The 25,794-nt window shown below is 37.4% G+C and overlaps 1 protein-coding gene across 2 annotated transcripts in view; it reads right to left on the bottom strand.

Moving 5' to 3' along the window:
* wdr11 (WD repeat domain 11) overlaps positions 1-25,794 on the bottom strand; it is a 128,756-nt gene that overhangs the window by 101,274 nt on the left and 1,688 nt on the right. Inside the window, exons 2-9 of one of the 2 annotated variants that reach the window (XM_017464559.2) lie at positions 21,567-21,678; positions 17,018-17,171; positions 15,655-15,828; positions 14,889-15,081; positions 9,123-9,288; positions 5,620-5,722; positions 1,879-2,089; positions 1,364-1,464 (exon numbers count right to left, since the gene is read on the bottom strand). In XM_017464559.2, coding sequence (XP_017320048.1) covers positions 1,364-1,464; positions 1,879-2,089; positions 5,620-5,722; positions 9,123-9,288; positions 14,889-15,081; positions 15,655-15,828; positions 17,018-17,171; positions 21,567-21,678 — 1,214 coding nt within the window. Of the gene's footprint in view, positions 1-1,363; positions 1,465-1,878; positions 2,090-5,619; positions 5,723-9,122; positions 9,289-13,935; positions 14,072-14,888; positions 15,082-15,654; positions 15,829-17,017; positions 17,172-21,566; positions 21,679-25,794 lie in introns of those variants that run through there. The other variant, XM_053679497.1, reaches the window with a different exon arrangement.

Raw genomic sequence — 25,794 nt, 5'->3', positions numbered from 1 at the left:
CTGCGCTATCCCATAAGGCAACGGGGACGGTCACGGAATCAAAGCTGTCAGAATCAAAAATGGATTTCGGTAGGATACACTGCTGTCTCATTTGTTTATGGAGACTTTGGGTGTGTGGGTGTTTGGAGGATTGTGAGAGTAAGCAGAACATGCCAATGCTTTGAAGGATGTAATGTTATTTAATTGCGAATCTGTTTTTAGAGGATTTAAACCTAACATGGTGAACAAATTATATTATAGAATTCAGGCAATTTTACTGGGTTTATCTCATACAGTGTAGCAAGTAATAATCTGGAAAGACCTTTGTAATATCACAGTCTAAAACTGGATTTAAAGAGAAGCAAATTAGTAAATGAATCACATGTAAATGAATCATACGTAAATGAATCACATGAAAATGTATCACTTGAATATGAATCAATGAAAATTAATCTCATGAAAATGAATCACATGTAAATGAACCATATGAAAATGAATAAATAAATTAAAGACAAAAGAATCAAAAATGGCAAAAGGCAGTGCTCAGCTCTTTTTAAGTTGTAGGTCACATCACAATGCCAACGTGGCAGATGTAGTACATCCGGATTGTATTCATACTACACACATATACTGATCAGTACGTGCCATATCAACGACCGAGCAGTAGGTACTGAATTGAATTCAGTAGGTACCGTCACAGTACGCAATTTCGGACGCAGCCCTAGTGTTCAAATTAGGCCTGGTTGATGGAACCGGATATTAGTGATGATTGGCACGTGACCCGATACAAATGTTTGACAGTTCGTGATGATATATATATATACACAACTGCAGCACAACAGGACATGGAGTGGCCACTGTAGCAGCCTTACAGACGTGTGACATGCTGTCTGTGGAAAATTCTAAGCATTATCTATACAGCTTAGGTATTTCAGATCAGATGGGTTGTAAAATTAGGAGAATATAATACTACACTGTGAGTGTGTATTGTGACCAAGTGTGTATTGTATATTGTAAATGCTGTGCTAATTGAGGTTTTCCCCGTGCTAGATTCATGCCTCAACATGGCTGAAAAAATAGTTCTGAGAGCTTTGGTGTACTCAGAAGCAGAGATTTGATGTTTGAGAATCCCAGGTTTTCACTTTTTTTTTTTTTTTCCCCAAAGCCTACAAATAGCCTCGATAGAATCCTCTAGTTCTCCTCTTTCATAACTATCAATTATCACAGTATTTTAATAATAAGGAAAGATTATGCTCATTATTATAAGATATCGCCCAACCCAAGGACAAATGAATTAAACATAGAAATCATAAATATATTCGAATGCATAAATTGTAACACATGCAAAGCAGCTCAGAAGTGTGCTCGCAGCAAAATGACTCACCGATCATTGAGTTGAGGGAGAGGTCTGGGATTCGTTTCTGGTTCTGACCCAATGGAGTCCCACAAAAATTTACTGGAGAGTAGAGCGGGGACAAGCCTGAGCTGTAATCCAACAACAGACAGACAGAAAGAGAGAAAGAGAAAAAGAGAGAGAGAGAGTGTGTAAATTAGTGTGTGCAAGAGAAAGAGTCTTCAGAATCTTTTGCACTCATTCCCAACCACACTAACATCTGCTGTAACATTAATCCATAAAGCTTATCCTTATCCCAGTCTGAGTCTGATCTATTGTTGATCCTCAAGGCTGCTCCTGCATGGACTACTACAAGTACAACACTACTCAAGTTGTGTCAAACAGTTACAGTGTGGTTCAGTTAGGTTCATATAATGCAACCCTGTCTGATTTAAGCACATCAATTAGATTACTCCAATCCAAGGACTGATGCCTAAAGCATTGAGAGATAAGAGAGTCAAAGTGTTTATCATGCTTATTGGCATGGGGAGTGTAATCCAAGGTACCTGAGGTTAGATGATACTTTGCCAGTGTGAGCTTTGAGCTCCCAGAGCATGATGCGCCCATCGCTCACCACCAGTGCGGCTCTGTTCTCGTTGACAGGGCAGATCACCGCCCGGTACGGCCGCACTGTCTTAGTCACACGGATTGCATCACACTGAGAGCGCAGATCGTACGACAGCTCCTGCACTCCCTGCTCCGTCTCAGACGGCACTGCTGCTGATAAATTTACATTCAGGTTAAAGGTGCAATAGTCGATTTGTTTTTAATTCCTTACTTGTGCAAATAAACTGGAAGATATGGAGAACATGATAAATAACAATGGAGTAAGTCGTGGCCATAGCAAAAGTTTATAAAGTCACTGAAAAAGCCTGTTTGGAAAACTGACAGCCAGTCTTGAAGGCTTGTTTGTGTTTGGATGCACCTCAGGTCAGTAATTTTATAGACACTCTACAGATCATCTAAGATCCTAAGGAGTTTAAAAAAAAATAAATAAAAAATAAATAAATAAATAAATAAATTTCAAAATGTTGAACCCACCTAATCATCTTGAAGAAAAAACAAACAAACAAACAAACAAAAAAACACAAAAAAAAAACAAAAAAAATTGCCTAATAGACCTTTAATACAAATGGGGCCACAAGGGATTTTTACCAAACATTATTTGTAATGTAGTTCTACGCATTTAAGCTTGATCTATGGAAAATGTAATAATAATTAAAACTGTCAGATTATTATTTTTCAATTTTCATTTGGCTTCATTCGCTTTTCTAAAGCTCTTCTAAAGCCCATTTTACATTAGACTGTAGTGGTGCTGTGCCAAATGTTACTCAAAGTAACCTTGTATCTATACTGCAGAAGTTTCTTACTCGCCAATGAGCGAGGATAGAAGTCCATAAACAAGCACAACTTTACTCAAACACACACAAAATACAAAAAAAAAACCGAAAACAATTCCTGAAGCCTATGTACTTAAGCACTTTATAACTGAGGCTCCAGTTTCAATTCTTACACTTTACACGTCTTAAAACACAATTTTCAAGCCGACGGTAAATTAACTGTTTCTCTCTTTCTGCTGCCTAGATAGACTTTCTAAAATTTTACCCAGAACCTATACAAACTGGTCTTATTAAATAGGTAGGCGTGGTTAATAGAGAAACAGGAATTAGAATATCAGAATAAACATACATAAATATAGAAATAAGTCCTGATAAATGTCATTATGCAGTATTAACAAAATACAAAATAACACTGGCTGTTCTTTCAAATCAATAACTAAGAAGTAAAGAAATAATATAAATTATCTAGCTTATTGAACTGGCTCTCACAGTGACCTTTAAGGTTATTTTTACCTAGCACGGTCATGGTTTCTAGCTAGAAGCACTACAAAATACAATAATTATTCTATATTTTGCAGTAATCTAAACACGGCATGGCCGATATTTCAATCTGCAGTCTACTGCAGCTCGCACTCCGACTTCAAACTTACTGAAAGTTCTGCTACAAAGCATAGAAGTGAAAATCTTCAAACCAACTTTATGATCATATACAGTGTGTAATACATGGTTATAATATTTACATACTGTATATTTCCATGTTATATTCACTAAACCAATGCAGGAAAGCATAGAAATTAATGCTCAACTCGCTAACACAACAGACTGCTTTTGGTTGTAAAAATGGGCTTTACGCGGACAAAAATATCATGCAAAATGACTTGATGCGTGAACCTGACAAAACCAACAAACCAACCATTTGCTTGCACTTAATAATGGCACGCAGAGTTCAGTGCCCTTATGTGCAGGCTGGATGTGCTTAACTTCTTCTCCTGACTCCTGATACGCTGCAGTGCACTAAACAAGCCCAGTCCTCTCATTAGTGTTGGCTTGTGCAGCTGGTGGCACTAACACGCAACGATTCACAAAAGCATTGTAAAATGTCTAAACATAAAGAAACATGCCAGCTTTCCCTCTTTTATGTATAACAATTACATATGACGTGCGATATTTGAGTTTCTTACGCATTTTGTATATATTTTATATTAATTTATATAATTAGTAGGGATGCACCGAATGTTCGGCAACCGAAATTATTAGTCCGAAAATAGCAAAAAAAATAAATAAATAAAATAAAACATAAAAAGCACTTTCGGTGTTCGGCCGAATAAATTAGACCGAACAATGACGTGTTTGATGACACGACCAAATAGCCTAGCAACCAGAGTGAGACACGCGAATGTCACTACCTCGATGAGGGGGCGAGCGCATGCACGAGCTACATGCATGAGCTACGTGCACGAGCTACGTGCTCTTCGGGTGTTTACTGTGGACACACGTGCGTTTGTTTTGTTTCTGTTCCTGAGTATTCTGTCACGTCACGAGACGTAAGGGAGTAGAGTACGGAAGCAAGTAAAGATGTATTTATTTAAGGGCAAGCAGACAAATCCAAATCGTAATCCAAAAAACTTAGTCAAGACAGGCAAAGGGAATCAAAGTCGCGGACACAGAAAACAGGGTCAAAACACAAAACAAGAAACATGAACTAGTGCTATGGACTGGGAGCGGAAAAACCAGAGGGGACTAAATGAACTAATCTATACTTTAAACTAACTAAATCTATCAAGGAACATAACTTTAACAACGTATCGAACTATACTATATCTACTATAATACTCCGCGAGGTGTACAGGGACGCGAGTGGTATATATCCCCAATATAATCAGCCGTATAGAACCGAATAGAACCATTTTCTGCACTCGTCAATGCACTTTTTTGTTGTCGGCTACAGAGTGTTACATTCTTTCAGCAGTCAGTTATAGGCCTAACATAGGCTATTCAAGGGGGGCTCAAAGATGTCCACATCAAAATATTTTTATTTTACTCATTTATTTATTTAAAGTTATACTGTGCCTTGTTGGTAGCCTATGCTGCTGGAATGAAAAAAGATGTTCAGTGTTAAATAAATATTTTGAAATTGTAGTTTTTGTAATTTATTTTTTCTTTGAAAAGCAAGACAAAATAGTAAAAAGCACATTTTGACTAATTTATGCAATGGTGAAAAAAATGGCAAAATAAATGGAAAAAACACGAAAAAACGTGTTCGGTATTCGGCCTTCGGTTTCGGACAAGCATTTTCATTTCGGTGAATCCCTAATAATTAGGCTCAATTAGGCTTATCATTTCTACTAATACCCACTAGGGACTATTGGGTGGGGTCATGAGAATTTTGAGCCCTTAGAATGCGGTCACTGGCCAAAAAAAAGGAAGAACCTCTGGGTTCATGCATATCCACTGGGATATATTCAGACACATCTACAAAATAGTACAAAGTGTATGTTTTTTTAAATCCTTTAACCCAATGAATAAAACTATATAAAACTGTATAATAACCGAGGAACACTCAGAGATGAAAAACAGATTATTCAAATTAGGACAATTTAACCTTTCCAGTCATCAAGTTGACTTTATTGTATGACAAATTATCATGCAGTTTGAAAAAGACACTTTTTCAGTACTCAGAATATCTAGCAGTATTCTGACACACTGCTAATTTTACTGACACACACTGTATGGAACTGACTCATTGGTCATTTTCCATTAATTGAAATGCTAGTCAATGTGATGCCTTGAATAGTCATCTGTATACCTTTCAGCTTTTTTTCCCCCCTGTATAAGAACAATTCAAACGTGATGGTCTGAAAGGACTACATGGTGCAAAAGAAAGTGGAAAAGGGAAGAAGCGCTTGCCTGTTTCCTCCGCCGAGAGTGCAGTGGATCGACACACGCGCAGTGTGACGCAGCCATTGTCGTGCAGGCAGTAGAGAGCATCCCTCTGTGCGCAGGGAATCACCTGCATGGAAGGAAGAGCACAGCGGGAAAGTACATTTACGTCAAAGTGCTTCACAAATTTGAAGAGCATTTCTGGAAAGATTACACAAGTGTTTGCAAATAAACACTTGAATGGAAAGACCTCAGAAAGAATTCAAAGACATGAATTTGAGATTTCAACTAAACTCAACCAGTCTGTGTAGAGAATACTTATTTTTCTTAATCTCATATAATTCTCATACATTTGAACAGTTAAATAATTATTTGGCTTAATAGTACATTGTTGTATCAAAATATCATTATACCAATTCTCCAATAAACATTATCGTCCCTCCATGATATTACGTTGCTTTGACATCCTCTGATATTTATCACTGATTATATTTTATTACCAGATCTGTAACACATTATGCACTTTGCATTTTGCGTAGGAGATCGACAAGAACATCACTTGCATGCCAAAAGAGCAGTCTTTTTCTCTCCAGGGAAAAGAAAGATGAGCTAACCGACATGTGAAACTGGAACGATCCGTGTAGACATTTTGAACTCTCCGTTATTAACAGACACTCCCCCGTTCTCATGCTCGTCTCACGAGATACTCAGCATGGCTTTCTTGCTATCAGTATATGTTCAATTTAGCTAACATTACACAAGTCAATATTTAACACCAGTTTACTATATTTAATAGGGGTGTCTCTTTCAGATTCTGACCCAAAAAAGATTAAACAGGCCTACAAAAACATGTCGCACATTTTTTTTTACATTACTGGATAAGCAACAATATATATTGCTTTATTATGGTATTTTACTTTTAATACATTTTTAAGACATCCTGTTAGATTTTTTGTTTCCTGGTGCAGATCCTAATTACCTACTTATATTCTGTACACTTCCATCACATTTCCCCTAGACTAATCTAATACATCTTATTGCTTCAAAAAAAAATTTGTGCAACTTTATAAACATTCAGTCTGTGCAGAGACCTGATGACAGTAATACAAAGCAAAAAAAGTCATTTGGGTTTTCTGCTTCAAATGTACACATCCAGTTATTAGAACCAAGCTGCATGGGTATTTAGAAAGAATTTAAACTATACTACACTCAATCAAAAGGTTAATGACTGCTGAATGCTGTCCAAATCACATAATTTTTATATCTTTAATATTGTTTGAATGTGGCTACAGGCCCAGCTCTTAGACTGATATCAGTTTTCAAAGCTGCAACATTGTGATGTCATTAAGGAAATGGGGGAAAATGATTTTCTCTGATTTGTTAACAGTTTGTTCCCTCATGTGTTTGTGTTACCTTAATGGGACATTTGAGAAATAGTCAAATGTAAAAAAAGAAGAGTGTGCTTAAGCATTTAGGAATATAGGAGAGAAGGTTGTGTGTGTCTGCCTTTGACTAGCTGCCCGCTCCCACGAGCGATTGCTTGCTTCAACCTTGTGCTTGCAGCTGCACCATTAGTCATGCAAATGTCTTTCCTGACAAGAGCTTTACAACACTTACAGAACACAGATACTCGTGCTAATAAAGAGGTCATGCCCATATGTGAGTGTGAATCAGTGAGCGTACTTTATGCCGGAAATATAACCTCAGACTTGCACAATAAATTGATAGGCCAATAAAAAAACTATACACCACACACTATATGGCCAGAGGTTTGTGGACTCCTGTGTGATTATTACACCTATGTGTCCTAGTTGAATATACCTTTCCAGATTTAGTTCCCCTTTGTTTTACTGTTATAATAACCTCTACAAGGCTTTCCACTAGATTTTGCAACGTGGCTGTGGGGATTTGTGCTCATTCAGCAACAACAGCATTAGTGAGGTCAGGCACTGTTGTAGAATGAGGAGGCCTGAGGTGCAGTGGAAACCCCCAAAAGCTGTCCAGTGGGGGTGAGGTCAGGGCTTTGTCCAGGCCACTCAGGTTCTTTCACTCCAACCTTGACAAACCATGTCTCCATGGAGCTCACTTTGTGAACAGGCGCATTGCCATGCTGGCAGAGTGGCCTAAATCTGAACTTTTTCTTCAAATGTGACACAGATTTATTACTTGCATGGCTGTGTGCACAGCAAAACCACATTGAATCTAGGGCTGCACAATTAATCAAACATCAATCTTGATTACGATTTTGACTGCCTACAATTACATGAACATGATCGACTACGATACTGAAGTTTAAAGTTGGTCCTCCACTTATAGAAAACTCCGCTGCATATCACATCAAGCGCTTCCTAAAGTTACAGCCAGTCACCATAGAGCGGTGCAGGGATGACATAATTTTGTATGCCAAAACCCGGAAATAAATTAGCATTTTAGCGCTTCGGACCTCGTTGGTATTAGACTAATACTTTCACTAATCAACGCTGTAGGGAAGTCAGCCAGCCGGGGTTTCCGGGAAGGAAAAAAAACAAACAAAAAAAAAAACAGTGAGGTAGACGGACAAGAAATGCAGGCAGATTCTTAAAAGCAGTCTACAGTCATCTGCGCATGTAAGACGACATTAGGAAAGTAGGCTATATATTTGTTTAACTTCTTTTGCATTAATTTAATGTTTTCAATTTTATTTCAATTGGTATTAATAGTACTGCACTCATCACTTTTTGCTGTAACTATAGAAACGATGACTAGTCCACTACTTCTTTGAATTAGGCCTACTGGTAGAGTTGTAAAAATGAATTCTCGCTATATATATATATATATATATATATATATGCTATTTCTGTTTCTTCCCCACAGATAAAAAAAATATATAATAAAATATATATAATGGTAAGAAATAGATTTAAGGGAAATACTAATGGAAATGTGTCTTGTATGCCAAGTCTTCAATCCTTCTTGTATATGCATCAATCTGCTTTTCTTTTTATTGTCTTTTTTTAACAATACAGAGAAACATAAATAACAAAAAAAACTTCCACAAAAACGTAACACCACATATATACTACTGCCCAATAACGATAGTAATAACAGGAATAGAAAAAAAATGCATATTTTAAAATTCTATATTCTCTTCCAAAAGGAAGTTTCACCAAACTGAAAAGTCAGAGTCCATCTTTTCAGTTTTTCTTTAAAAAAAATTAAATAAAAAATAAAAACACACACACGAAAAAAACAGATTTGTAGGTCTACAGTGTGATATGTTTCAGGACTTGGAGTCAATCATTAAATCACACTAAAGACCAACACCTGACATGTTCCTGAATCATTTTTAGATTTGAATGAATAGCAGCAGATGTGTATTAATTATAACCAGTGTTTCAGCACTGTGAGATGTGAGCCCATGAGCGCTGTATGGTACTGTGTGTGCTACGCATGCAGTCCTACAGATCTGTTACGAATTTTAGCTGTTATTGGTCTAGTGTGAAAAGACCGTAAGTTTGGCACATCTGCCCTGGAATCAGACACACACTGACCTGCATGAAGGGCACGCCGGAACGCTCGATGGCCACCACCCCCACCGTCTGGCTGAGCTCCAGGTCTAGGATGAGGATCTCTCTAGGGTACAGCAGCAACATATGACTCTTCTTTGAGGGTAGGTAGGACAACTGGAGACAGTCATTTAGGGTTACTGCCTCAGCCCTAGAGACACAGATAACCAGGTTAAACAGATATCCCAGCTAAAAATGAACATTATGCTAATGTGCATGATGCAGCAAATAAAGCATTATGCTATGACAAACTTATCATAATTTAAAAGGAAGATCTTAAAGCAATAGTCCACATTCTGATTGCTTTGGATAAATGAAAACATACAATCATATCATTATGGTTTCATATGTGTCTCTTTCAAAAAAGTAAGGCCGAGCGGTGGCAATGCGCCAGAGCAGAGAATAACTGGAGTCATTATTGCACAACAATGAGAAGGAAAGAAATAACCATCACAAATCTCTTCAGAGCCTGGCATCTCATAAGTTTATAGGCCACAGACGCCCTTAAACCTGCTTAGAGGGAATAATGCCAGCGTAAATTGAGAAACATAATAAGGAGGACATTCTGTGGAAAATTCAAGAGGCGTTTTAAAGGGAAATGGACTGAGAGACAGGACAGAATATATAACCATGTCCCGAATTGGTGTAAGATAATTAGGAGCTGGCATAAAGTATATATAACTTCGGCAATGAGTAAAAGTTCTCATTTTAAGGAATAGCTAGTCTCTAATTGCCTGTATTCCAGATATATTAAGCACAATAAAATGTATTTGCAGCAAAGAATACTTTTTGACCACTGGCACCGAAAAAGGGGCTAAAAAAGGGGCTTTAAAAATGCAAAGTAAACCTTAAGTGCCATAGAAGAACTATTTTACTAAACAACTTATCAGCATCACTTTCTCAGTTTGTAAATTTAAGCAGCATATTATATAAAGCTTTTTTTTTTTTTAATTCTTGTATGCATTTTATACCAGCTTGAGCACACTTCCCATGTTTTATCCATCTCAAACAATCATACTTCCACTTACCAACACACACTTTACTAACATGGTAACACACACCCTCACCGCCTTTATTAGGGACATGTGTACATTCATGCAATTATCCGATCAACCAATCAAGTGGCAACAGCACAACGCATAACATCATGCAGATACAGGACAACAGTAACCACTCTTTACAACCGTGCTGAGCAGAAACGCATCTCAAGATGCACATTATTCCCAAACCGTGGATGGGCTACAAAAGGAGAAGCTCAAACTGGGTTACTTTCCTGTCAGCCAAGAACAGGAATCCGAGACTACAGTGGGCACCGGATCACCCAAAAAAATCAGACAACCGAAGACCAATCTTCAATTGCCCAGTTTCAGTGAGCCTGCTAAAGTGAGTGTATATGCTCTGAGCACAACACTGTTAATATTTATAAATTCTATTTCTTTCAATAAATATTTCCAAAAGTATGATGTAATGCAATTGCTTATTAGCGTAATAGATTTCTATTAACCTGTATTAGTTTGTCATGGAATACAACTGTACCTTTTTGGTCCTGTTGCATTGGTAACAATTATTTAAAGACATTAATTCTAGAAATATCTGTCCAGAGTGAATTGTTTTTGAACTGTCTGGCTTTCCCAAAGGAAATTATTAAATCTTATAAGCAGGAGAAATCATCAGAAGAAACTACACAGAAGAGGAGATCTGTATGTCACTATTCCTGTGATGGCAGCTACATATAGATTCAGAAACCAGACAAAGGACTACAGCAGTGTCCTTCATTAAACCGACCTTTTGCAGCCAGAAAAAAAACCTGCTGAGACTTCTACACCTACATCACTTCAAGAAGTCCTAAAAACAGATTTTGGTCCAACTCACTTATCAGCTCGACAAGAACATCATGTACTATATATTGGACACGTCGCTATAATGGGTTATAGCGTACACCTTAAATATAAAATGCATAATATGGTTATTGGAGATGAAAACTTGATGAAAACATGATGACCAGAGCTGTTTATGTACAAGGTGTCAGTGAATTATTTACAAGGAGGGTTGAATTACAGGGCAGTGTTACCTTGCTTTATATAAATATCTTTCTTGGTGAAGACAATCAACTCAAATTTATTTGTAGAGTGCTCTTAAAAACAGACATTGTTACACAACAGCATTACGCAAATACGGACATAGTTTTAGATCTCTAATGAGCAAGTCTGAGGAGACAGCGGCAAGGAAAACTCCCTGAGATGACATGAGGAAGAAAGCAGACTGAAAACACTACACCAAATAGTGGGATTATAAATATTTCTATAAACAGAATTTCTTCTACCACAAATACATATTATAACAGTATGTCAAACAGTATTGAGTACACTGAAAGGAAGTTCAGTATGAGCATCATTTATGATCCCAGAGAAGAGTGTTGGGGGGGTTAAAAAAATAAAGTGCAATTGCCTGTAGGTTCATAAACTTTTAACTCTCAATTTATATATTAGAAATCATTAGTATATAGCGGTTAAGACTTGAAGTACATTGGTTCAATATTGAAATAAGATCAAATCGATGACAGAAACATCATCAAGACTAAGAAATGCAAAATTATGCATAAACTTATGGCATATAGAAGCTGATATTATGAAGATGCAATATTAATAGTCCTACTGTTCTCCGGACCTGCCTGATGCCCTACTTCAGATTGGAGTTCTCATCACCTGAAAAAGTGATATTGCTGTGGATGTTTCCAAACTATAAAGACTAGAGGTCGACCAAGTGTGGATTTTATCGATAACCAAGTTGGGCAGTGCCTGACGATATCCGATTAACTAACCGATAGTTTTTAAAACCGATACTGAATGAAAACAAAGTAAAACGCTGCTGAGCTTTATTAAGAGAATAAACAATATGGGGGGGGGGGGGGGGGGGTTAGATTAATAATTGTGCAGTCATTATTTTTGTTTGTACTGCCTGCTACATAATTTATTTTGATTAGATTTCCCAATAAAATCTAAATATATTTTAATATAAATAAATTAGTAGTTTGATTTAAACCATGACCAGGCAGCTACTGAGGATGAATGAATGATACCCTGAGCTTTCATATTACTCAACATGAACTTCCTTTGTCTGTGAGATATATATCTGACTGTATGAATGTAAAAACCTGCCACTTGGGCTATTTTTTTGTGAGTGTGTCCTGCAGCATCCCAGTCATGAGTCACCTCTAGTCTTACACTTTGGGCCAAGATTTCTAAAGCTTCACTTCAGATGGGCTGTTGCAATGAGGAGGTATTTACACAGTAGCTGTGGAATATGTTTACATTTACATTTATTCACTTAGCAGACGCTTTTATCCAAAGTGACTTACAAATGCGAGAGATACAAGCAAAGCGATATCAAGCAGAGAACAATACAATAAGTGCTACCATACGAGATCCATTAATTGAATTCCAGAAGAAGCAAAGTGCAGAGTAGAGGTGTAAGTGCTTTTTTTTTTGTGTGTGTGTTAGGTGTTCATTGAAGAGGTGGGTCTTTAGTTGTTTTTTGAAGATGGTGAGAGATTCTGCGGTCCGGATTGATATTGGAAGTGCATTCCACCACTGAGGAACAGTTAGTGTGAAGGTTCTGGAAAGGGATCTTGCGCCACGCTGAGTTGGAACTGCTAAATTTTAAATACAATACCTGTAAATCTAGCTATTTGCTAGACATCTAGCCACTGCAAGGAATGTCAGACAGTGGAAGTTAGGACATATCAGGAAACAAAAGAGTCCAAAATGCAACAACTACCAATCATTTGCAAAAAAAATTTTTAAAAATAACAAAACGCGGTTAAAGCTAATATTGGCATATATCTAATAACTGCACTTTGCTAATCTCCAGGGACTGTTCACCTGCAGCAGGATTATAACAAGTAGTTTTCCCTGAGGCCCACACAGAGCCTGGTATTCACCATACTCAAAGCCTGGGATTTGCATTTCCTTTTAAGCCCTATATCACAGTGGCACCACAAGCCAGGATTAATGCATGGACCTCCCACCATGTTGTTGCTTTGTCCAAAATTGCACCTCTGTACCATTAACCCTGTGAACAGCTCTGGTAAGCTAATGGATCAGGGATCACTTTCATTACATGGACCCATCAAAGCAGTTTTTGGAAAATAAACCTCTCTGATGCATCTCCGCCACAGAGACACAGCTACTGATATAAAGAGGCTGCTACTGATATCAGGAAATGCTAGAGTGCTGTGATCAGGATAGAGACGAAAGTGAGCAAAGCTTCTGATGATCAACAGAGTGGAGCAAAACCTTCCACAGACAAAGCAGGAAAGCAGTGATGAAAAGAACGAAGGAACAGAGGACTCTGATGATCAAAACACAGATAATGTAGGCAGACTAATAATATCTCTTTTGTATGACTGGTAGGGGTTTGAACAGCATGATAACTCCTGCTAACACCAAGGCAGCAATTTTCCACAAATGCACTCCAAGAAAAAGTAATTAAGCATCCGTTTCACTGTGAGAAGAAAAATATATTAATGTTCATGTTGTCTGTGATTTTTTTTTTTTTTGTTACAATGGTATTACAATTGGTTGTTTAATTATGGATGCATCAATACCCTTTTTTTCCAGACCTAGTACGAGTATATTTTTTTGGTACTCATTAATACTGGTACCAAAATGAGTAACCTACTTAGTATTAATCAATCAGTAATGTAATGGTAAAGATCATGAGCATGAATGCCACGGGTAGAACAAGGGGGATCGTAGACAGATCGCAGTGGCTGGAGGAGGTGGAGAAGTTCACATACATGGGTGGTGTGATCTTCCAGAGTGAGGATGCAGAGGTAGATGTCAAATAACGTGTCGGCAATAGCCATCTTTCCGAGGATGAACAATATCTGGTCCTCACCAGCCATCTCTCTGAAGATCAAGCTCCATATGTTTACCTCCATTGTGCCATTGTGGTACCAACGGCAAAGTACACCAGTGAGACCTAGAAGACAGCCACAAGGATCAACAAGAAGCTTGATGTCTTCCAGCAGAGGTGCCTACGCCGAATCCTTAAGATCCGATATTATGATCATATCACCAACAAAGAGGTACTACCAAAGTCCTAACTAATCTTACATCAGACTTGTCAATAAAATAATTCATTTGTTTATACTGATTGAAAATGTCTGATAAGTCGATTTCTGAATGCCAGTGTACTGCTAGATAGGGTTAAATGAGAAAGTTGGCTCAGTTTTTAGGAGTACCTGTTCCATAGGCGAGGAACTGCACACTGAATCTGGTTGTACATGTACAATGACAGTAAAAGATTTCTTATCATAGCTTATCTCATAATCACAGCATTATTACTGAACTATGCGTATTAAGAAATTAACCCTCTGCTCACTTAAGACTTCATCAATGGAAATATCATTTCACACTTTCTATTGGTTGACCATGTCAATTCTGTAAAAAAAAATAAATAAACATAATCAACAGCAATAATATATAGTTGACAATGTCATAAAAGCAAAGTCAAAGAGAAAAAAAAAAAAAAAAGAAATAATCGGTTGGCCAATTTTTATGGTTGACAATGAAAAATTATCATTCCTGCTCTACTCTCCAGCTGTTTCCAGCACTGCGGTTTAATCAGCTCCAACAGCCGAGACCGCTCCTTCATCCCAGTTCTGTGTAGTTATTTTATACAGAAAGGTAAAAACATCAGGCACTCTCAGGCTGTGATGGGGTGAGGCTGTCGTGTGTAGGCACTCACATGGGTTTCTCGTTGGTGATGAGCACTTTGACCTTGTTGAGAGCTTTCTTAGCCCCAGTGGGATGTGTGGCAGCGGGTTTGCTGTGAGCAGGGCTGGAGTGTGGGCTGGCAATGTAAACCTTCTTACCGCTGCTGCCTGGGGGCTTGGACGGTGAGAAGTCTGTGATGAAAACGATTCCCTCACTGGTCAGCACTTACAATGTGGGACAAGGGAAGATGACAAGTTTAGTTATTCTGAGCAGCGATAAAAGGAAAACTGTAAACTGGCAAGGTTCGGAGGTCAAAGCCACACCATGTACTCCTCATAGTTATGGGATTGGAAAAAGTAGCTTAATCTTAAAAAAAAAAAAAATAAATAAAAGTTAATGATAATTCTAAAATAATAATAATAATAATAATAATAACAACAATGATAATAATAACAATGATAATAATAATAATAATAATAATAAGAACAACAACAACAAAAGCTTACATGGAGCATTTATTATGATTTACTTTCTATGTCACTTTTTGCATGCTTTGTTTTACATTTACAAAAGAAAACTAATTTAACATTACTTTAAACTATTTAGCATATTTTTTGACATCCCATTCTCAATAATATAATTTAATTTCTAAAAGGAAAATTGCTTTTCCTATTATATAACAAAATATTAAAAAGTAAGGTTTTCATTAAGGTTTTTTTGTTTTGTTTTTTTACTTCTAGTAAAAATGTATCATTATTTTGAAACAGTTATGTACTTTCAAAAGTCTCTATACATACAGGCTAAATTGGAGGGGTCAAACGGGTCAAAAGAGAAGGACAAGATGTTCTCAGCATAGCTCTTCTTCCACAGCTTGGTCCCCGTGTCTCCGTTCCACAACACTATGTAGTTGGGAGGGTGCACAGCCAAAATAAGGTCATGTGATGCATCCTGATTCCACAGCCAATCCATGTCTGGAAAAACAAGAGTGTAAAAAATCCAGAATTGTTTTTTTATTCAATAAATTATGTTACTTAGTTTCTACACAATAACTGTTGATTTAACATTTAACCCTAGTTATTTGAATAACCTTTATATAATGAATAACTTAAAATAAGGCAATACTAATCTAAAACTGTCCAGTTTCAGTGAGACCGTAGGCCCACTGTAGTTTCAGATACCCGTTCTTGGCTGACAGGAATAGAAGCCAATGTGCTTCGCTGTGTTGTGCATTCTGAGATGCTTTTCTGCTCAACACATTTGTAAAGAGTGGTTATTTAAATTCCCATAGCCTTCCTGTCAACTGGCCATTCTCCTCTGACCTCTCTCATCAACAAGGTGTTTCTGTCTGCAAAACTGCCCCTCACTGAAGGTTTTTTGTTTTTCCTCACCATTCTGTTGAAGTCAGAGTCACTGTTTAGTCAGAGTCAATGAGATCACATTCCAAGTTTGATGTAAACCTGAAATGAAGCTCTCGATCTGTAGCTGCATGATTTTACACAATTGTTCTGCTGCCACATGATTGGCTGATTAGATAATTGCATGAATGACCAAGGTACATGTATTCCTATTAAAGTGTACATTCCATATACCACTTATTTAATTTGATTAAGAATTTTTATTTTATTTTATCTGCATGAATTCTGGGAATTTATTGCTCTGGCTCACATCTGTGTCTTTATTTCTTGTTTTTGTTTTTAAAACTAACTGTAGCACTAGGCTGTTCAGGGCTGCTATGTCTGGCTTCTATTATTCACAATACCACCAGCTTGTCAGCATTATAGATTTTAATGTTAACAGCCTGGGGAGCATGGTGGCTTAGTTGTTAGCATGTTTACCTCCGGTGTTGGGGTTCAAATCAAACCTCTGCCCTATGTGCCCAGAGTCTGCATGCTCTCCCCGTGCTTCGAGGGTTTTCTCTGGGTTCCCCGCCCCCCCAAGTCCAAAGGCATGTGTTGTAGGCTGATTGGCATTTCCAAATTATTCAAAGTGTGAGTGTGTGTGCGTGATTGTACACTGCGATTGGTTGGCACCCTGTCCAAGGTGTCTCCCGCCTTGTGCCCTGAGTTCCCTGGGATAGGATCCAGACTCCCCCACAGCCCTGTGTACGATAAGTAGTATGGAAAATGATTGGATGGATGAATATTAACAGCCATGCCTTACCCTGAATGGGTTTGGAGTGCTCCTGAATCTCACAGTGCGCCATACCGCTCACCACGTCCCACACAATGATTTTGCCTGCAGCGTCAGCCGAGGCCAGCCGCAGAGAGTAAGGTGAGCTCAGGTTGTGGTGGTAGTTCTCTCTGGACCATTTCACCTAAACACATACACACACACACCATTCTTTATAGACAATAGGAGACATAAAAGCAGTAGCTATAACTTTGGAAATTGGGGTTTCGAACTCCCAAAATTAATGGAGCAGCAGAAAGAACTGCAATGGGTTTAACGCTGCAGGTAGTAAATGTAGACGGCTGGAGCTCTTTAACCGTTATGTTGACTACTTTACAACTGTGGTATTTGAAATAATAAGAACATGAAAAAATTCCCTATTTGTCATTCATTCATTTTTTTTTAGATAGATCAGATGGCCTGAACAGAGCATAAGGATTATGTTTGAGTATCATGCTGAAACAGTAAACACACAGAGGCTGGCACGTGCCATGTTTTGTCTGTTCTCCCCATCTGCCTGCTCGTTTGTTCACGGGATGACAATGAGGAATGGACCACTGTGGCAGCGTTGTGGTGTACAAGATTAAAATGCGTGGCAGGGTGAGAAATGGTGGCAGGTGCTGGGCATTGTCTCTGATAAAAGCTGGCTAGTTTATGGGTCATTACTCATGACACACACACACACACACACACACACACACACACACACACACACACACACACACACACACACACACACACACACACACACACACACACACACACACACACACACACACACACACACACACACACACCCACCCTTCAGCACCAGATCAGAACTGAAAGTGCAGAATGCTTGTGGGCGTAAATGACACCAAATTAATTCTTCCAGGACATTTGTCATGCCGGATCTCGTTACGCTCATTTTAATTCCCTAAAATTGCCTTAACTGGCATAAAAGAATAAATAGGAGAAGGTATACTGTGACATGAGGAGTCACAGATTAAGCACTTCCAGGTCAACAGCCAGTAGTAGTCACCAAACCCTCTTCCTTGAGGTCTTCCTTCCTGCAACTTTCATCTCCAAGCAAAATCTAACACGCCTCCTTTAGTTGATCAAGAAATTCTGGAGCTAAGGGCTGCATCCGAATATCCACACTACCCTACTATAAAGTAGGCAAAAAGCAGTATGCAGTAAGGCGTACTATGTCAGAATTCTCAGTTTTCATAAAACAGTAGGCAAGAAATGCCCAGATGACCTACTGCTTCTGCCGAGATTCTGAAGCATGGAGCCAATGGACAATGCGCTATCCCATAAGGCAACGGGAACTGGCACGAAAGAGCTGTCAGAATGGTGGAAGGCAGAACGTCTGCTCTTTGTTGTAGGTCACATGACAATGGAAACATGGCGGATGTAGTATGTCCGGATTGTATTCATACTACACACACATACTGATCAGTATGTACTGTGTTCTATCAACGGCTGATCAATAAGTACTGAATTGAATGCAGTAGGTACTGTCACAGTACCTAATTTCGAATGCAGCCGAAGTGTTCAGGAAGGTAGATCTCTAGGATCACTGATTAAGAGCAATGGTCACCAACCCTCTTCCTTGAAATCTACCTTCCTGCAGGCTTCATCACTAACCTCACACCTGTTTTAGTGGATCAAGAACTTCTTACGGCAATGATTAGATGGTCAGGTAGGCACAATTATGGTTAGAGCTTCTTCAGGAAGTCTTCAGGAAGGTAGAGCTCCAGGAAGAGGGTTGATGACCACTGCTCTAAAGCTACTGTATAAGACTAATGTTGTTGAATGTAATACAAAGCAAAAATTTTAATATCTTTCTCTCTCCTTACGGATAACAAAGCTGGAGTAAGAAAAATGTATTTTGTGGTTAATTAGCTTCTCTTGTGTGCGCTCTGCACTTTAGCTCAAGTAACAGGATTTCACAGGAATACAGTGCCTTCTACTAATATTGGCACCCTTGGTAAATATGAGCAAAGAAGGCTGGGAAAAATTGTCTTTATTGTTGAAACTTTTGGTCTTTTGTTTAAAAATAAATAAATAAATAAATAAATAAATCACAAAATACTCTGCTCTCATGGATATCAAACAACTGCAAACACAACACAGGTTTATCAAAAATAAAATCTTTGTTAAATATAGGAGTGCAACAATTATAGGCACCCCTATAAAATCATAGGAGAAAAATATATTTAAGGATATTCCCATTGATTTTTTACATTGTTTTAGTATACCTGGGTAACTAGGAACAGGAAATTGTTCAACCATGACTTCCGGTTTCACAGAGGTATATATATGAGGTAACACATGCCAAATTCCCTTAGTCATTTATAACAATGCGCAAGACCAAGGAACATAGCTGTGATGTATGGCAAAAGGTGGTTGAGCTTCACAAAATGGGAAGTGGCTATAAAAAAATAGCACAAGCATTGAATTACCAGTCAACTGGAACAGATATGAATCAATTTGCAACTGGATATGTGTCTATATTGTCTCAACGCACTGTGAGGAGGATGATTCGAATAGCTAAAACAGCTCCAAGGATCACAGCTGGAGAATTGCAGAAGTTAGTTGCGTCTTGGGGCCAAAAAAACTACAATCCAAAGTCACCTACACCACCACAAGCTGTTTGGGGTTTCAAGGAAAAAGCCTCTACTCTCTCCTAATATTTCATTCAGTCCATCATGTTTACATTTGAAGACCACAATGAAAAAACGATCAGAGTCACAAAACTTTATTTTTGGAGTTGTGCATGCACGGCTGTTGATTGAGCATTAAAGAATGATCTCATAAATGTACTTGGATGATGGAAAGATCAGGGTCACAGAATTTCCCATTTAAAATAAAGCCATGCTATGGAAAAATGATCACAGTCCAGTCACATGACCGAAATCAGCCAATAGGCTTTGAGTAATGGTGGACGCCCAGCTGAGTGAATTTCATTGTTAACTTACTGTCAAATTTCTTCAACATATCTCATTAGTAATTGCTCTAATATTAATATAATAATAATATAATAATAATTAGTAAGTAATAATTAATTAATATTAATAAGTAATAATTAATAATATTCAAGTTGAGATTGATGTATAATGTATATTCTGCAAGTTTTCAGTATTTAAGTGATGTTGATGATGCTCAGTTGAATAAATTAGCATAAGTTCATCACTGTATTACTGTGAATACCCACGAAAGAAAGATCAGAGACTGCGCAAGCATTTTTTCATGCTTCAATCAACACACTGTAAACAATAATGGCTGATAACTTTTGCTGTCTTCATAAAGACTATGAATGGGTCTAGTGAGCATATCATCAAGATTTTCTCTGTTCTTAACTATTATGACATAAGAAGGTTCTGAACTTTTAAGTTCAAATTCTGGAAATCAAGCACAATGTGACTCTGATAATTTTATCATTGTGCCTTCATTTGTGGTTTCTAAATAGACTGTTTCCTTGGAGAGGATGATTAGCTGTGGTTCCATGAACTTTCCATCTACATATTATTAAACCAATTGTACTCACAGGAGTGTTAAGGTCTTTTCTCTTTGCTATGGCTCTGTAGCTAATTCCATTCGGGTGATGTTTAATAATGATGTTCCTGAGAACTCTAGGAAGCTCTTTCACCTACATTATGCTTATTAGTTTTTGCATGCAATCTTCCCAACCAATGGCAACAGCTTTTATAATGGCACCTGGTGCAATATGCTCAACAACATTGTTTTTTTGCAGCGGTTATACCTACAACTTGATTTATTTTTATCTAATGTTCATTAAACTGGTGTGTAATTGAAATAAGTGTTTTAAACTTAGCGTAATCATGGATAACTTTGCAGTGACTCATTGCCAATTATACAATTTGAAGAAGCTTCATGTTACGGAGTCTCTATTTGTCAATTTACACAAATTCGTGGATACGAGTTCTCGTAGGTTACGAATGTTTTTCCCAGACAACTGGATTTTCATGAATGCTCCATCTCTTGTAAAATGCTCTGGCATATGACTTACAGATAAATTCGATCTAAGCCATCTTGATAAATGAGACCCAGTATTAAAATAGATTTTAAACAAAACCAAAACTGTCATTTTGGCCAGTATAATTTCTTCTATTCCGTAAACAAGCAGCTCAAAAAAACATCGCAAAGCCTGGAACATTTACAAAACGTTGTTGTGTTATAGAAATAGGTCTGCATAACCCGATTTAGAAATGTACCTGTATGTTAAGACAAATCAACGATTCAGTATCTGCCAACACTTAAACATGAACTACACATGAACTAATAGACATCACTAATGGCCAATCACTAATTTGATTGATTGATTTATTTTAAAGATATCTTTTTGTACATTTATTTGTGCAAAATTGAAGTGGATATATGCACTGGATGCATACAAGTACATATTGTTGTTGTTTTCAGTAGAAAAAGATGTACCATCAGGACAAAGTATTAGTCAGTTAGAAACTTTGCTCTCATCGCCTTTACGTTTAACCTTGTTATCATTGAGACAGTTTTAGAAATACTTCAAACTCACCTTGACAACATTGGCTTTGTGTCTCTCCAAGACCTGAATCGTCTGAGCGGTCTTTGGGTCGATAATGAGGATGCTGGAGTGGCATCCCTGAGCAATCAGACCTTGCCAACCCCTGAGGGGGAAAAGAGAAGAGAGAGAGCACGAGAGAGAGAGAGAGAGATCACATGGGTGAAAAGATGACTGATGCCATATCAAAAATCAAACGCTATACTGAATAATTTGCCAGGTGGCATATAAGCAATACATAAAAACTCTTTTGATATTCTTTTCAGGACAGTTTGGGATGAAGCCTGAAATGATCAGTAGAGCAACACATGCAAGACGTGACGTAAGCATGGATTTTTCAGCATCTTATATTGGCTGCGTTTCTCAGGTAATAAACAGTTTTAAAGATGTTACGATGTAATTAAGACAATTAGTTGTGAATTATCATAATATTTGAGAGAGAGATTTTTTATGAGGGGGTCATGGTGGCTTAGTGCTTAGTATGATTACTTCGCACATCCACAATTGGAGATTCGATTCCCCTCTCCACCCTGTTCTCCCTGTGCTTCGGGGGTTTTCTCCGGGTGCTCCAGTTTCCTCCCCCAGTCCAAAGACATGTGTTGTAGGATATTTGACATCATTGTCAAACATAAATTGTCTATAGTGTGTGAATGGGTGTGTGTTCCTTGTACTTTTCATTTCTTTTTTTTAACCATAAGCAATATATTTTTTTTTCTCTGAATTCTGTTTAATAGTGAAAATGAATCACAAAGCAACAACGCCAAAGCTACAACCTATGTTTTTTTTTTGTTTTGTTTTTTTTAAATGCAGGAACAAGCATAGCTTAGTGGTGTAATTCTGACACAGGGACAGAGATTGCCTTTTCAGTATGTGAGTGAAGACTGTCTGGGTGCAAGCTACAGGAATTGGATAATGCCTACAGTAGCCAATAAAGATATAGAGCTGTCATGCAATTTAAAAAAAAATAATAATAAAAAAATAAATAAAAGAAAAATGAAAAGAAAAAAAACTGTCGCTACGCAACGACAAAAGAAATAAAAGTTACCATGGTTATTTCACTAGTGTAGGTTTAATGGAATCAAACTGACCAGATAAATCACATCTATACACCACACTCGTCAAGTTTCATCTTTGTGACTTGTTTGGAAATCTTTCCCAGATCAATATGTTCTGTTACTTATTTCTTTCTGCTATAGTCACTTCTCTGTTATAGACAACCACAGCAGGTATATCTTGTTTGCAGCCATCATGCCACTAGAAGGTTTGTGAACCCTTCTTCATAAATTTGACCTAAATGCCCTAAAACTAGATAAAGAGAACCCAATTAAACAAATGACACAAAAATTATAGTTTTTACGTTTACTTATAGAGCACAATTATACAACATTAAATATCTTTGTTGGAAAAAGAATGTGAAACTTTGTTTTCAGAAACGAGTGTGACCCCCTTGAGCAGTTTCCAATAACAGGTGATCAATCCTGCACAATGGCAGAATTTTGGCTCATTCCTCCTTAAAAAAAACTGGGGGCTTTCAAACTGGCAGCTTAGTGCAGTTTGCATGAGAAAATTGGTAATGGTAAATTGGTAAGCGGTCATGTGCACCGCAGTACCGAACCCGAGACTACCTGTAGGTGGTCTGAGTTCGGTTGCTCTGGAGCTGAGCCTGCATTCCCGTGAACGTGAACGCAACTCATACTCGGGTCCACACTTGTTCAGGAAGTAAAGTAACCTGCGTGTGTGTTTTAGCCGATGATGACATCATTAGTTTCACAACACACGTGTACCATGAGTGGCAGGGGAACGTTGTGGGACACAGAAGAGGTCCACTGCTGCGAATAATATCTGCTACACATATCATCACCAAAACTATTTTTTAAAAACTAAAATATGGTGAGTCACATTATGTTCTTTATGCACGTTTGTGATGACTTGTATGCTTAGACTTTTGTCTTGCTGCATGACCCACTTACGGTTAAGCTTCAGTTTACGGCGGATACCCTGACATTGTCCTGTAGAATTTGCTGGTACAATTCAGAATTCAACACAGCCCAAAACCATGATACTGCAATCCCTTTGCTTCACAGTTAGGATAAGGTTCTAATATTGGAATGCAGTGTTTGCATTCCAAAAAGTTCTAATATATAAAAAGGGGTTGATCATTTTTAAATTCAATTAAAAGTTTTACAAATGAGAGAGGCTGTGCGTTAATATCCTTGCTCCAACAGAGGCTTTCTGGCAGTCTTGGGATTTTAACTTACAATCTACTGATCACTAGGTTAGAGTTAACCTCTGATCTACCCCTGCCCCTACAACTGACAAATTTTTTTTTTTACCAAAAACCATTTACTGCACTGTGACAAAAAAAAATTTCAAGTAGGGCCACTTACTCCATTGTTTCTATGACTAATTCCCTGACCTTATCCACTCACTGACTTTTGTTGGATTCTCCTCTAGGCTGAGTCACAGTTGTGACTGTGTCACAAATATTTTTAATTTGATTATATTTTAGTTAATATTATCATCACCCCAATAGACAGTTATTTCCTACTAAACCTAGCTCCTAATTTATAGATTTTTTTCCCTTTGGTTTTTCTTACACCATAAAAAAAAATTAATTATATTCTCAATTTCTTCATTTACTCAACTTTTTACTGATACATTCAGTTCATCATTAAATCTGACTTTGCAGAACAAGCTGCACTGTTGTGTTGACTAAAAAAGTAAAAAACAATAATAACTTGTTCAGCCAAAACTACCTCAGAACTATCTCAATGGCACAGATAAGAAATATACATTGAACAGATGTAACGAAACTTTAAATATCATGTTTAGCTGATGAATATAATTGTATTGTGCAAAATACAATCAGAAGGCCTATTGTAATCAGATACGATAAGAAATATTAAGGCTTAGTGCGAAATGTTCCATTTTGAATAAAATGTTTTTCACAAAAATACATTGTTTTCTTAGCAACTTTAGTAAACTAAGCAAAATACCTTTTTTTTTTACCCACCAAAAGTAATATAATAATTTTTAGAATATTGTTTACACAGAGAAACAAGAAAGAAGTACAAGTGAACAATTTGTCAAAAAACATTATTAACATTTTTTTTGGTGGAAGTTCACAAAAATATGACTGTGTAAACTCTATACATTGTAAAAAACCCACAACACAATCAGACATGAAAAATTCTGCATTGCATGAAGCACCTAAAACAGACAACAGAATAACAGAACGTTAACATGTACTGTAAAAGAATTTTCCCAATAGACTTCTGGTTAAATATGTCTAAGATTTCTTGAGATTGTCTGGTTATCAGAATCTACTAATAAAATGTTTAAGTTAGCTAATCAACACTGGTAGCTAACTAGCTAGTTTAGCTTGCTAGTATCTGGCTAGTTTAAAGTAGTCTAAGTTAGGTTTTGTTACCGTTAAACTGCAAAGTCAAGAACTAACTGTCTGATCTAATTACCAGCTAAATTATATCTGTTATGCATTATAAAATATAGCTGATATTATTTAGTTGGTAATTAGATCAGCCTGCTATTTTTTTTTTTTTTTTGGAATTGAATCCCAAACTAATAAATCATGAATTTATTGAAGATTTGATTATCTGTCAGATTCGCCATAGTACATATGATGGTGTAATTTTTTTTTTTTTAATTTTTAAATTGACACACTTGAGATCTGGAACAAGAGTCAGGCCTCTCTGGCTTAGTGCTTGCTAACAATAATAATATTCTGTTATCTAGTGCGGGGTAAAAAGTATGCATGATGGCAATGCTGATGCCATCATATAGCAAAAAATGGCAAAACATATAGTTTTGCATTTCAATGGAATGGCCAGCCCAGTTGTTTTCCACTGAACCTGCACTAGTAATTTTAGCTAGTAGTTTAGCAATTATGCAAACTGACAGATTTCCCATCTTCTTTTTTTGCTTGTTTGTTTGTTACTTGATCAACCTCATGCCTTTTTGTGCCCCCCAAAACAGCGGTTGTATTTCACAACCTCTGCCTTCGGGACTCACTCTGTCACATTACAGCAACCTAATTTTTCCTCACACAGAGGAGGTGAGTGCAGTGAAATCCCTTCAGCTGTGTAATCCACTACTGTTTGTAAACATGTTACACTGCCACCTCTGCTGCCACGCCTAGTAGGTTTATAACTGTAACGTACGCAACAGCTGTAAAACACACAGAAGAAAGAACATGGCACTGATG

The sequence above is a fragment of the Ictalurus punctatus genome, chromosome 3 (assembly GCF_001660625.3).
Source record: "Ictalurus punctatus breed USDA103 chromosome 3, Coco_2.0, whole genome shotgun sequence".
Taxonomy (NCBI): domain Eukaryota; kingdom Metazoa; phylum Chordata; class Actinopteri; order Siluriformes; family Ictaluridae; genus Ictalurus; species Ictalurus punctatus.
Note: the sequence above shows the minus strand (reverse complement) of the source record. Positions and strands in the feature narration are given on the sequence as shown.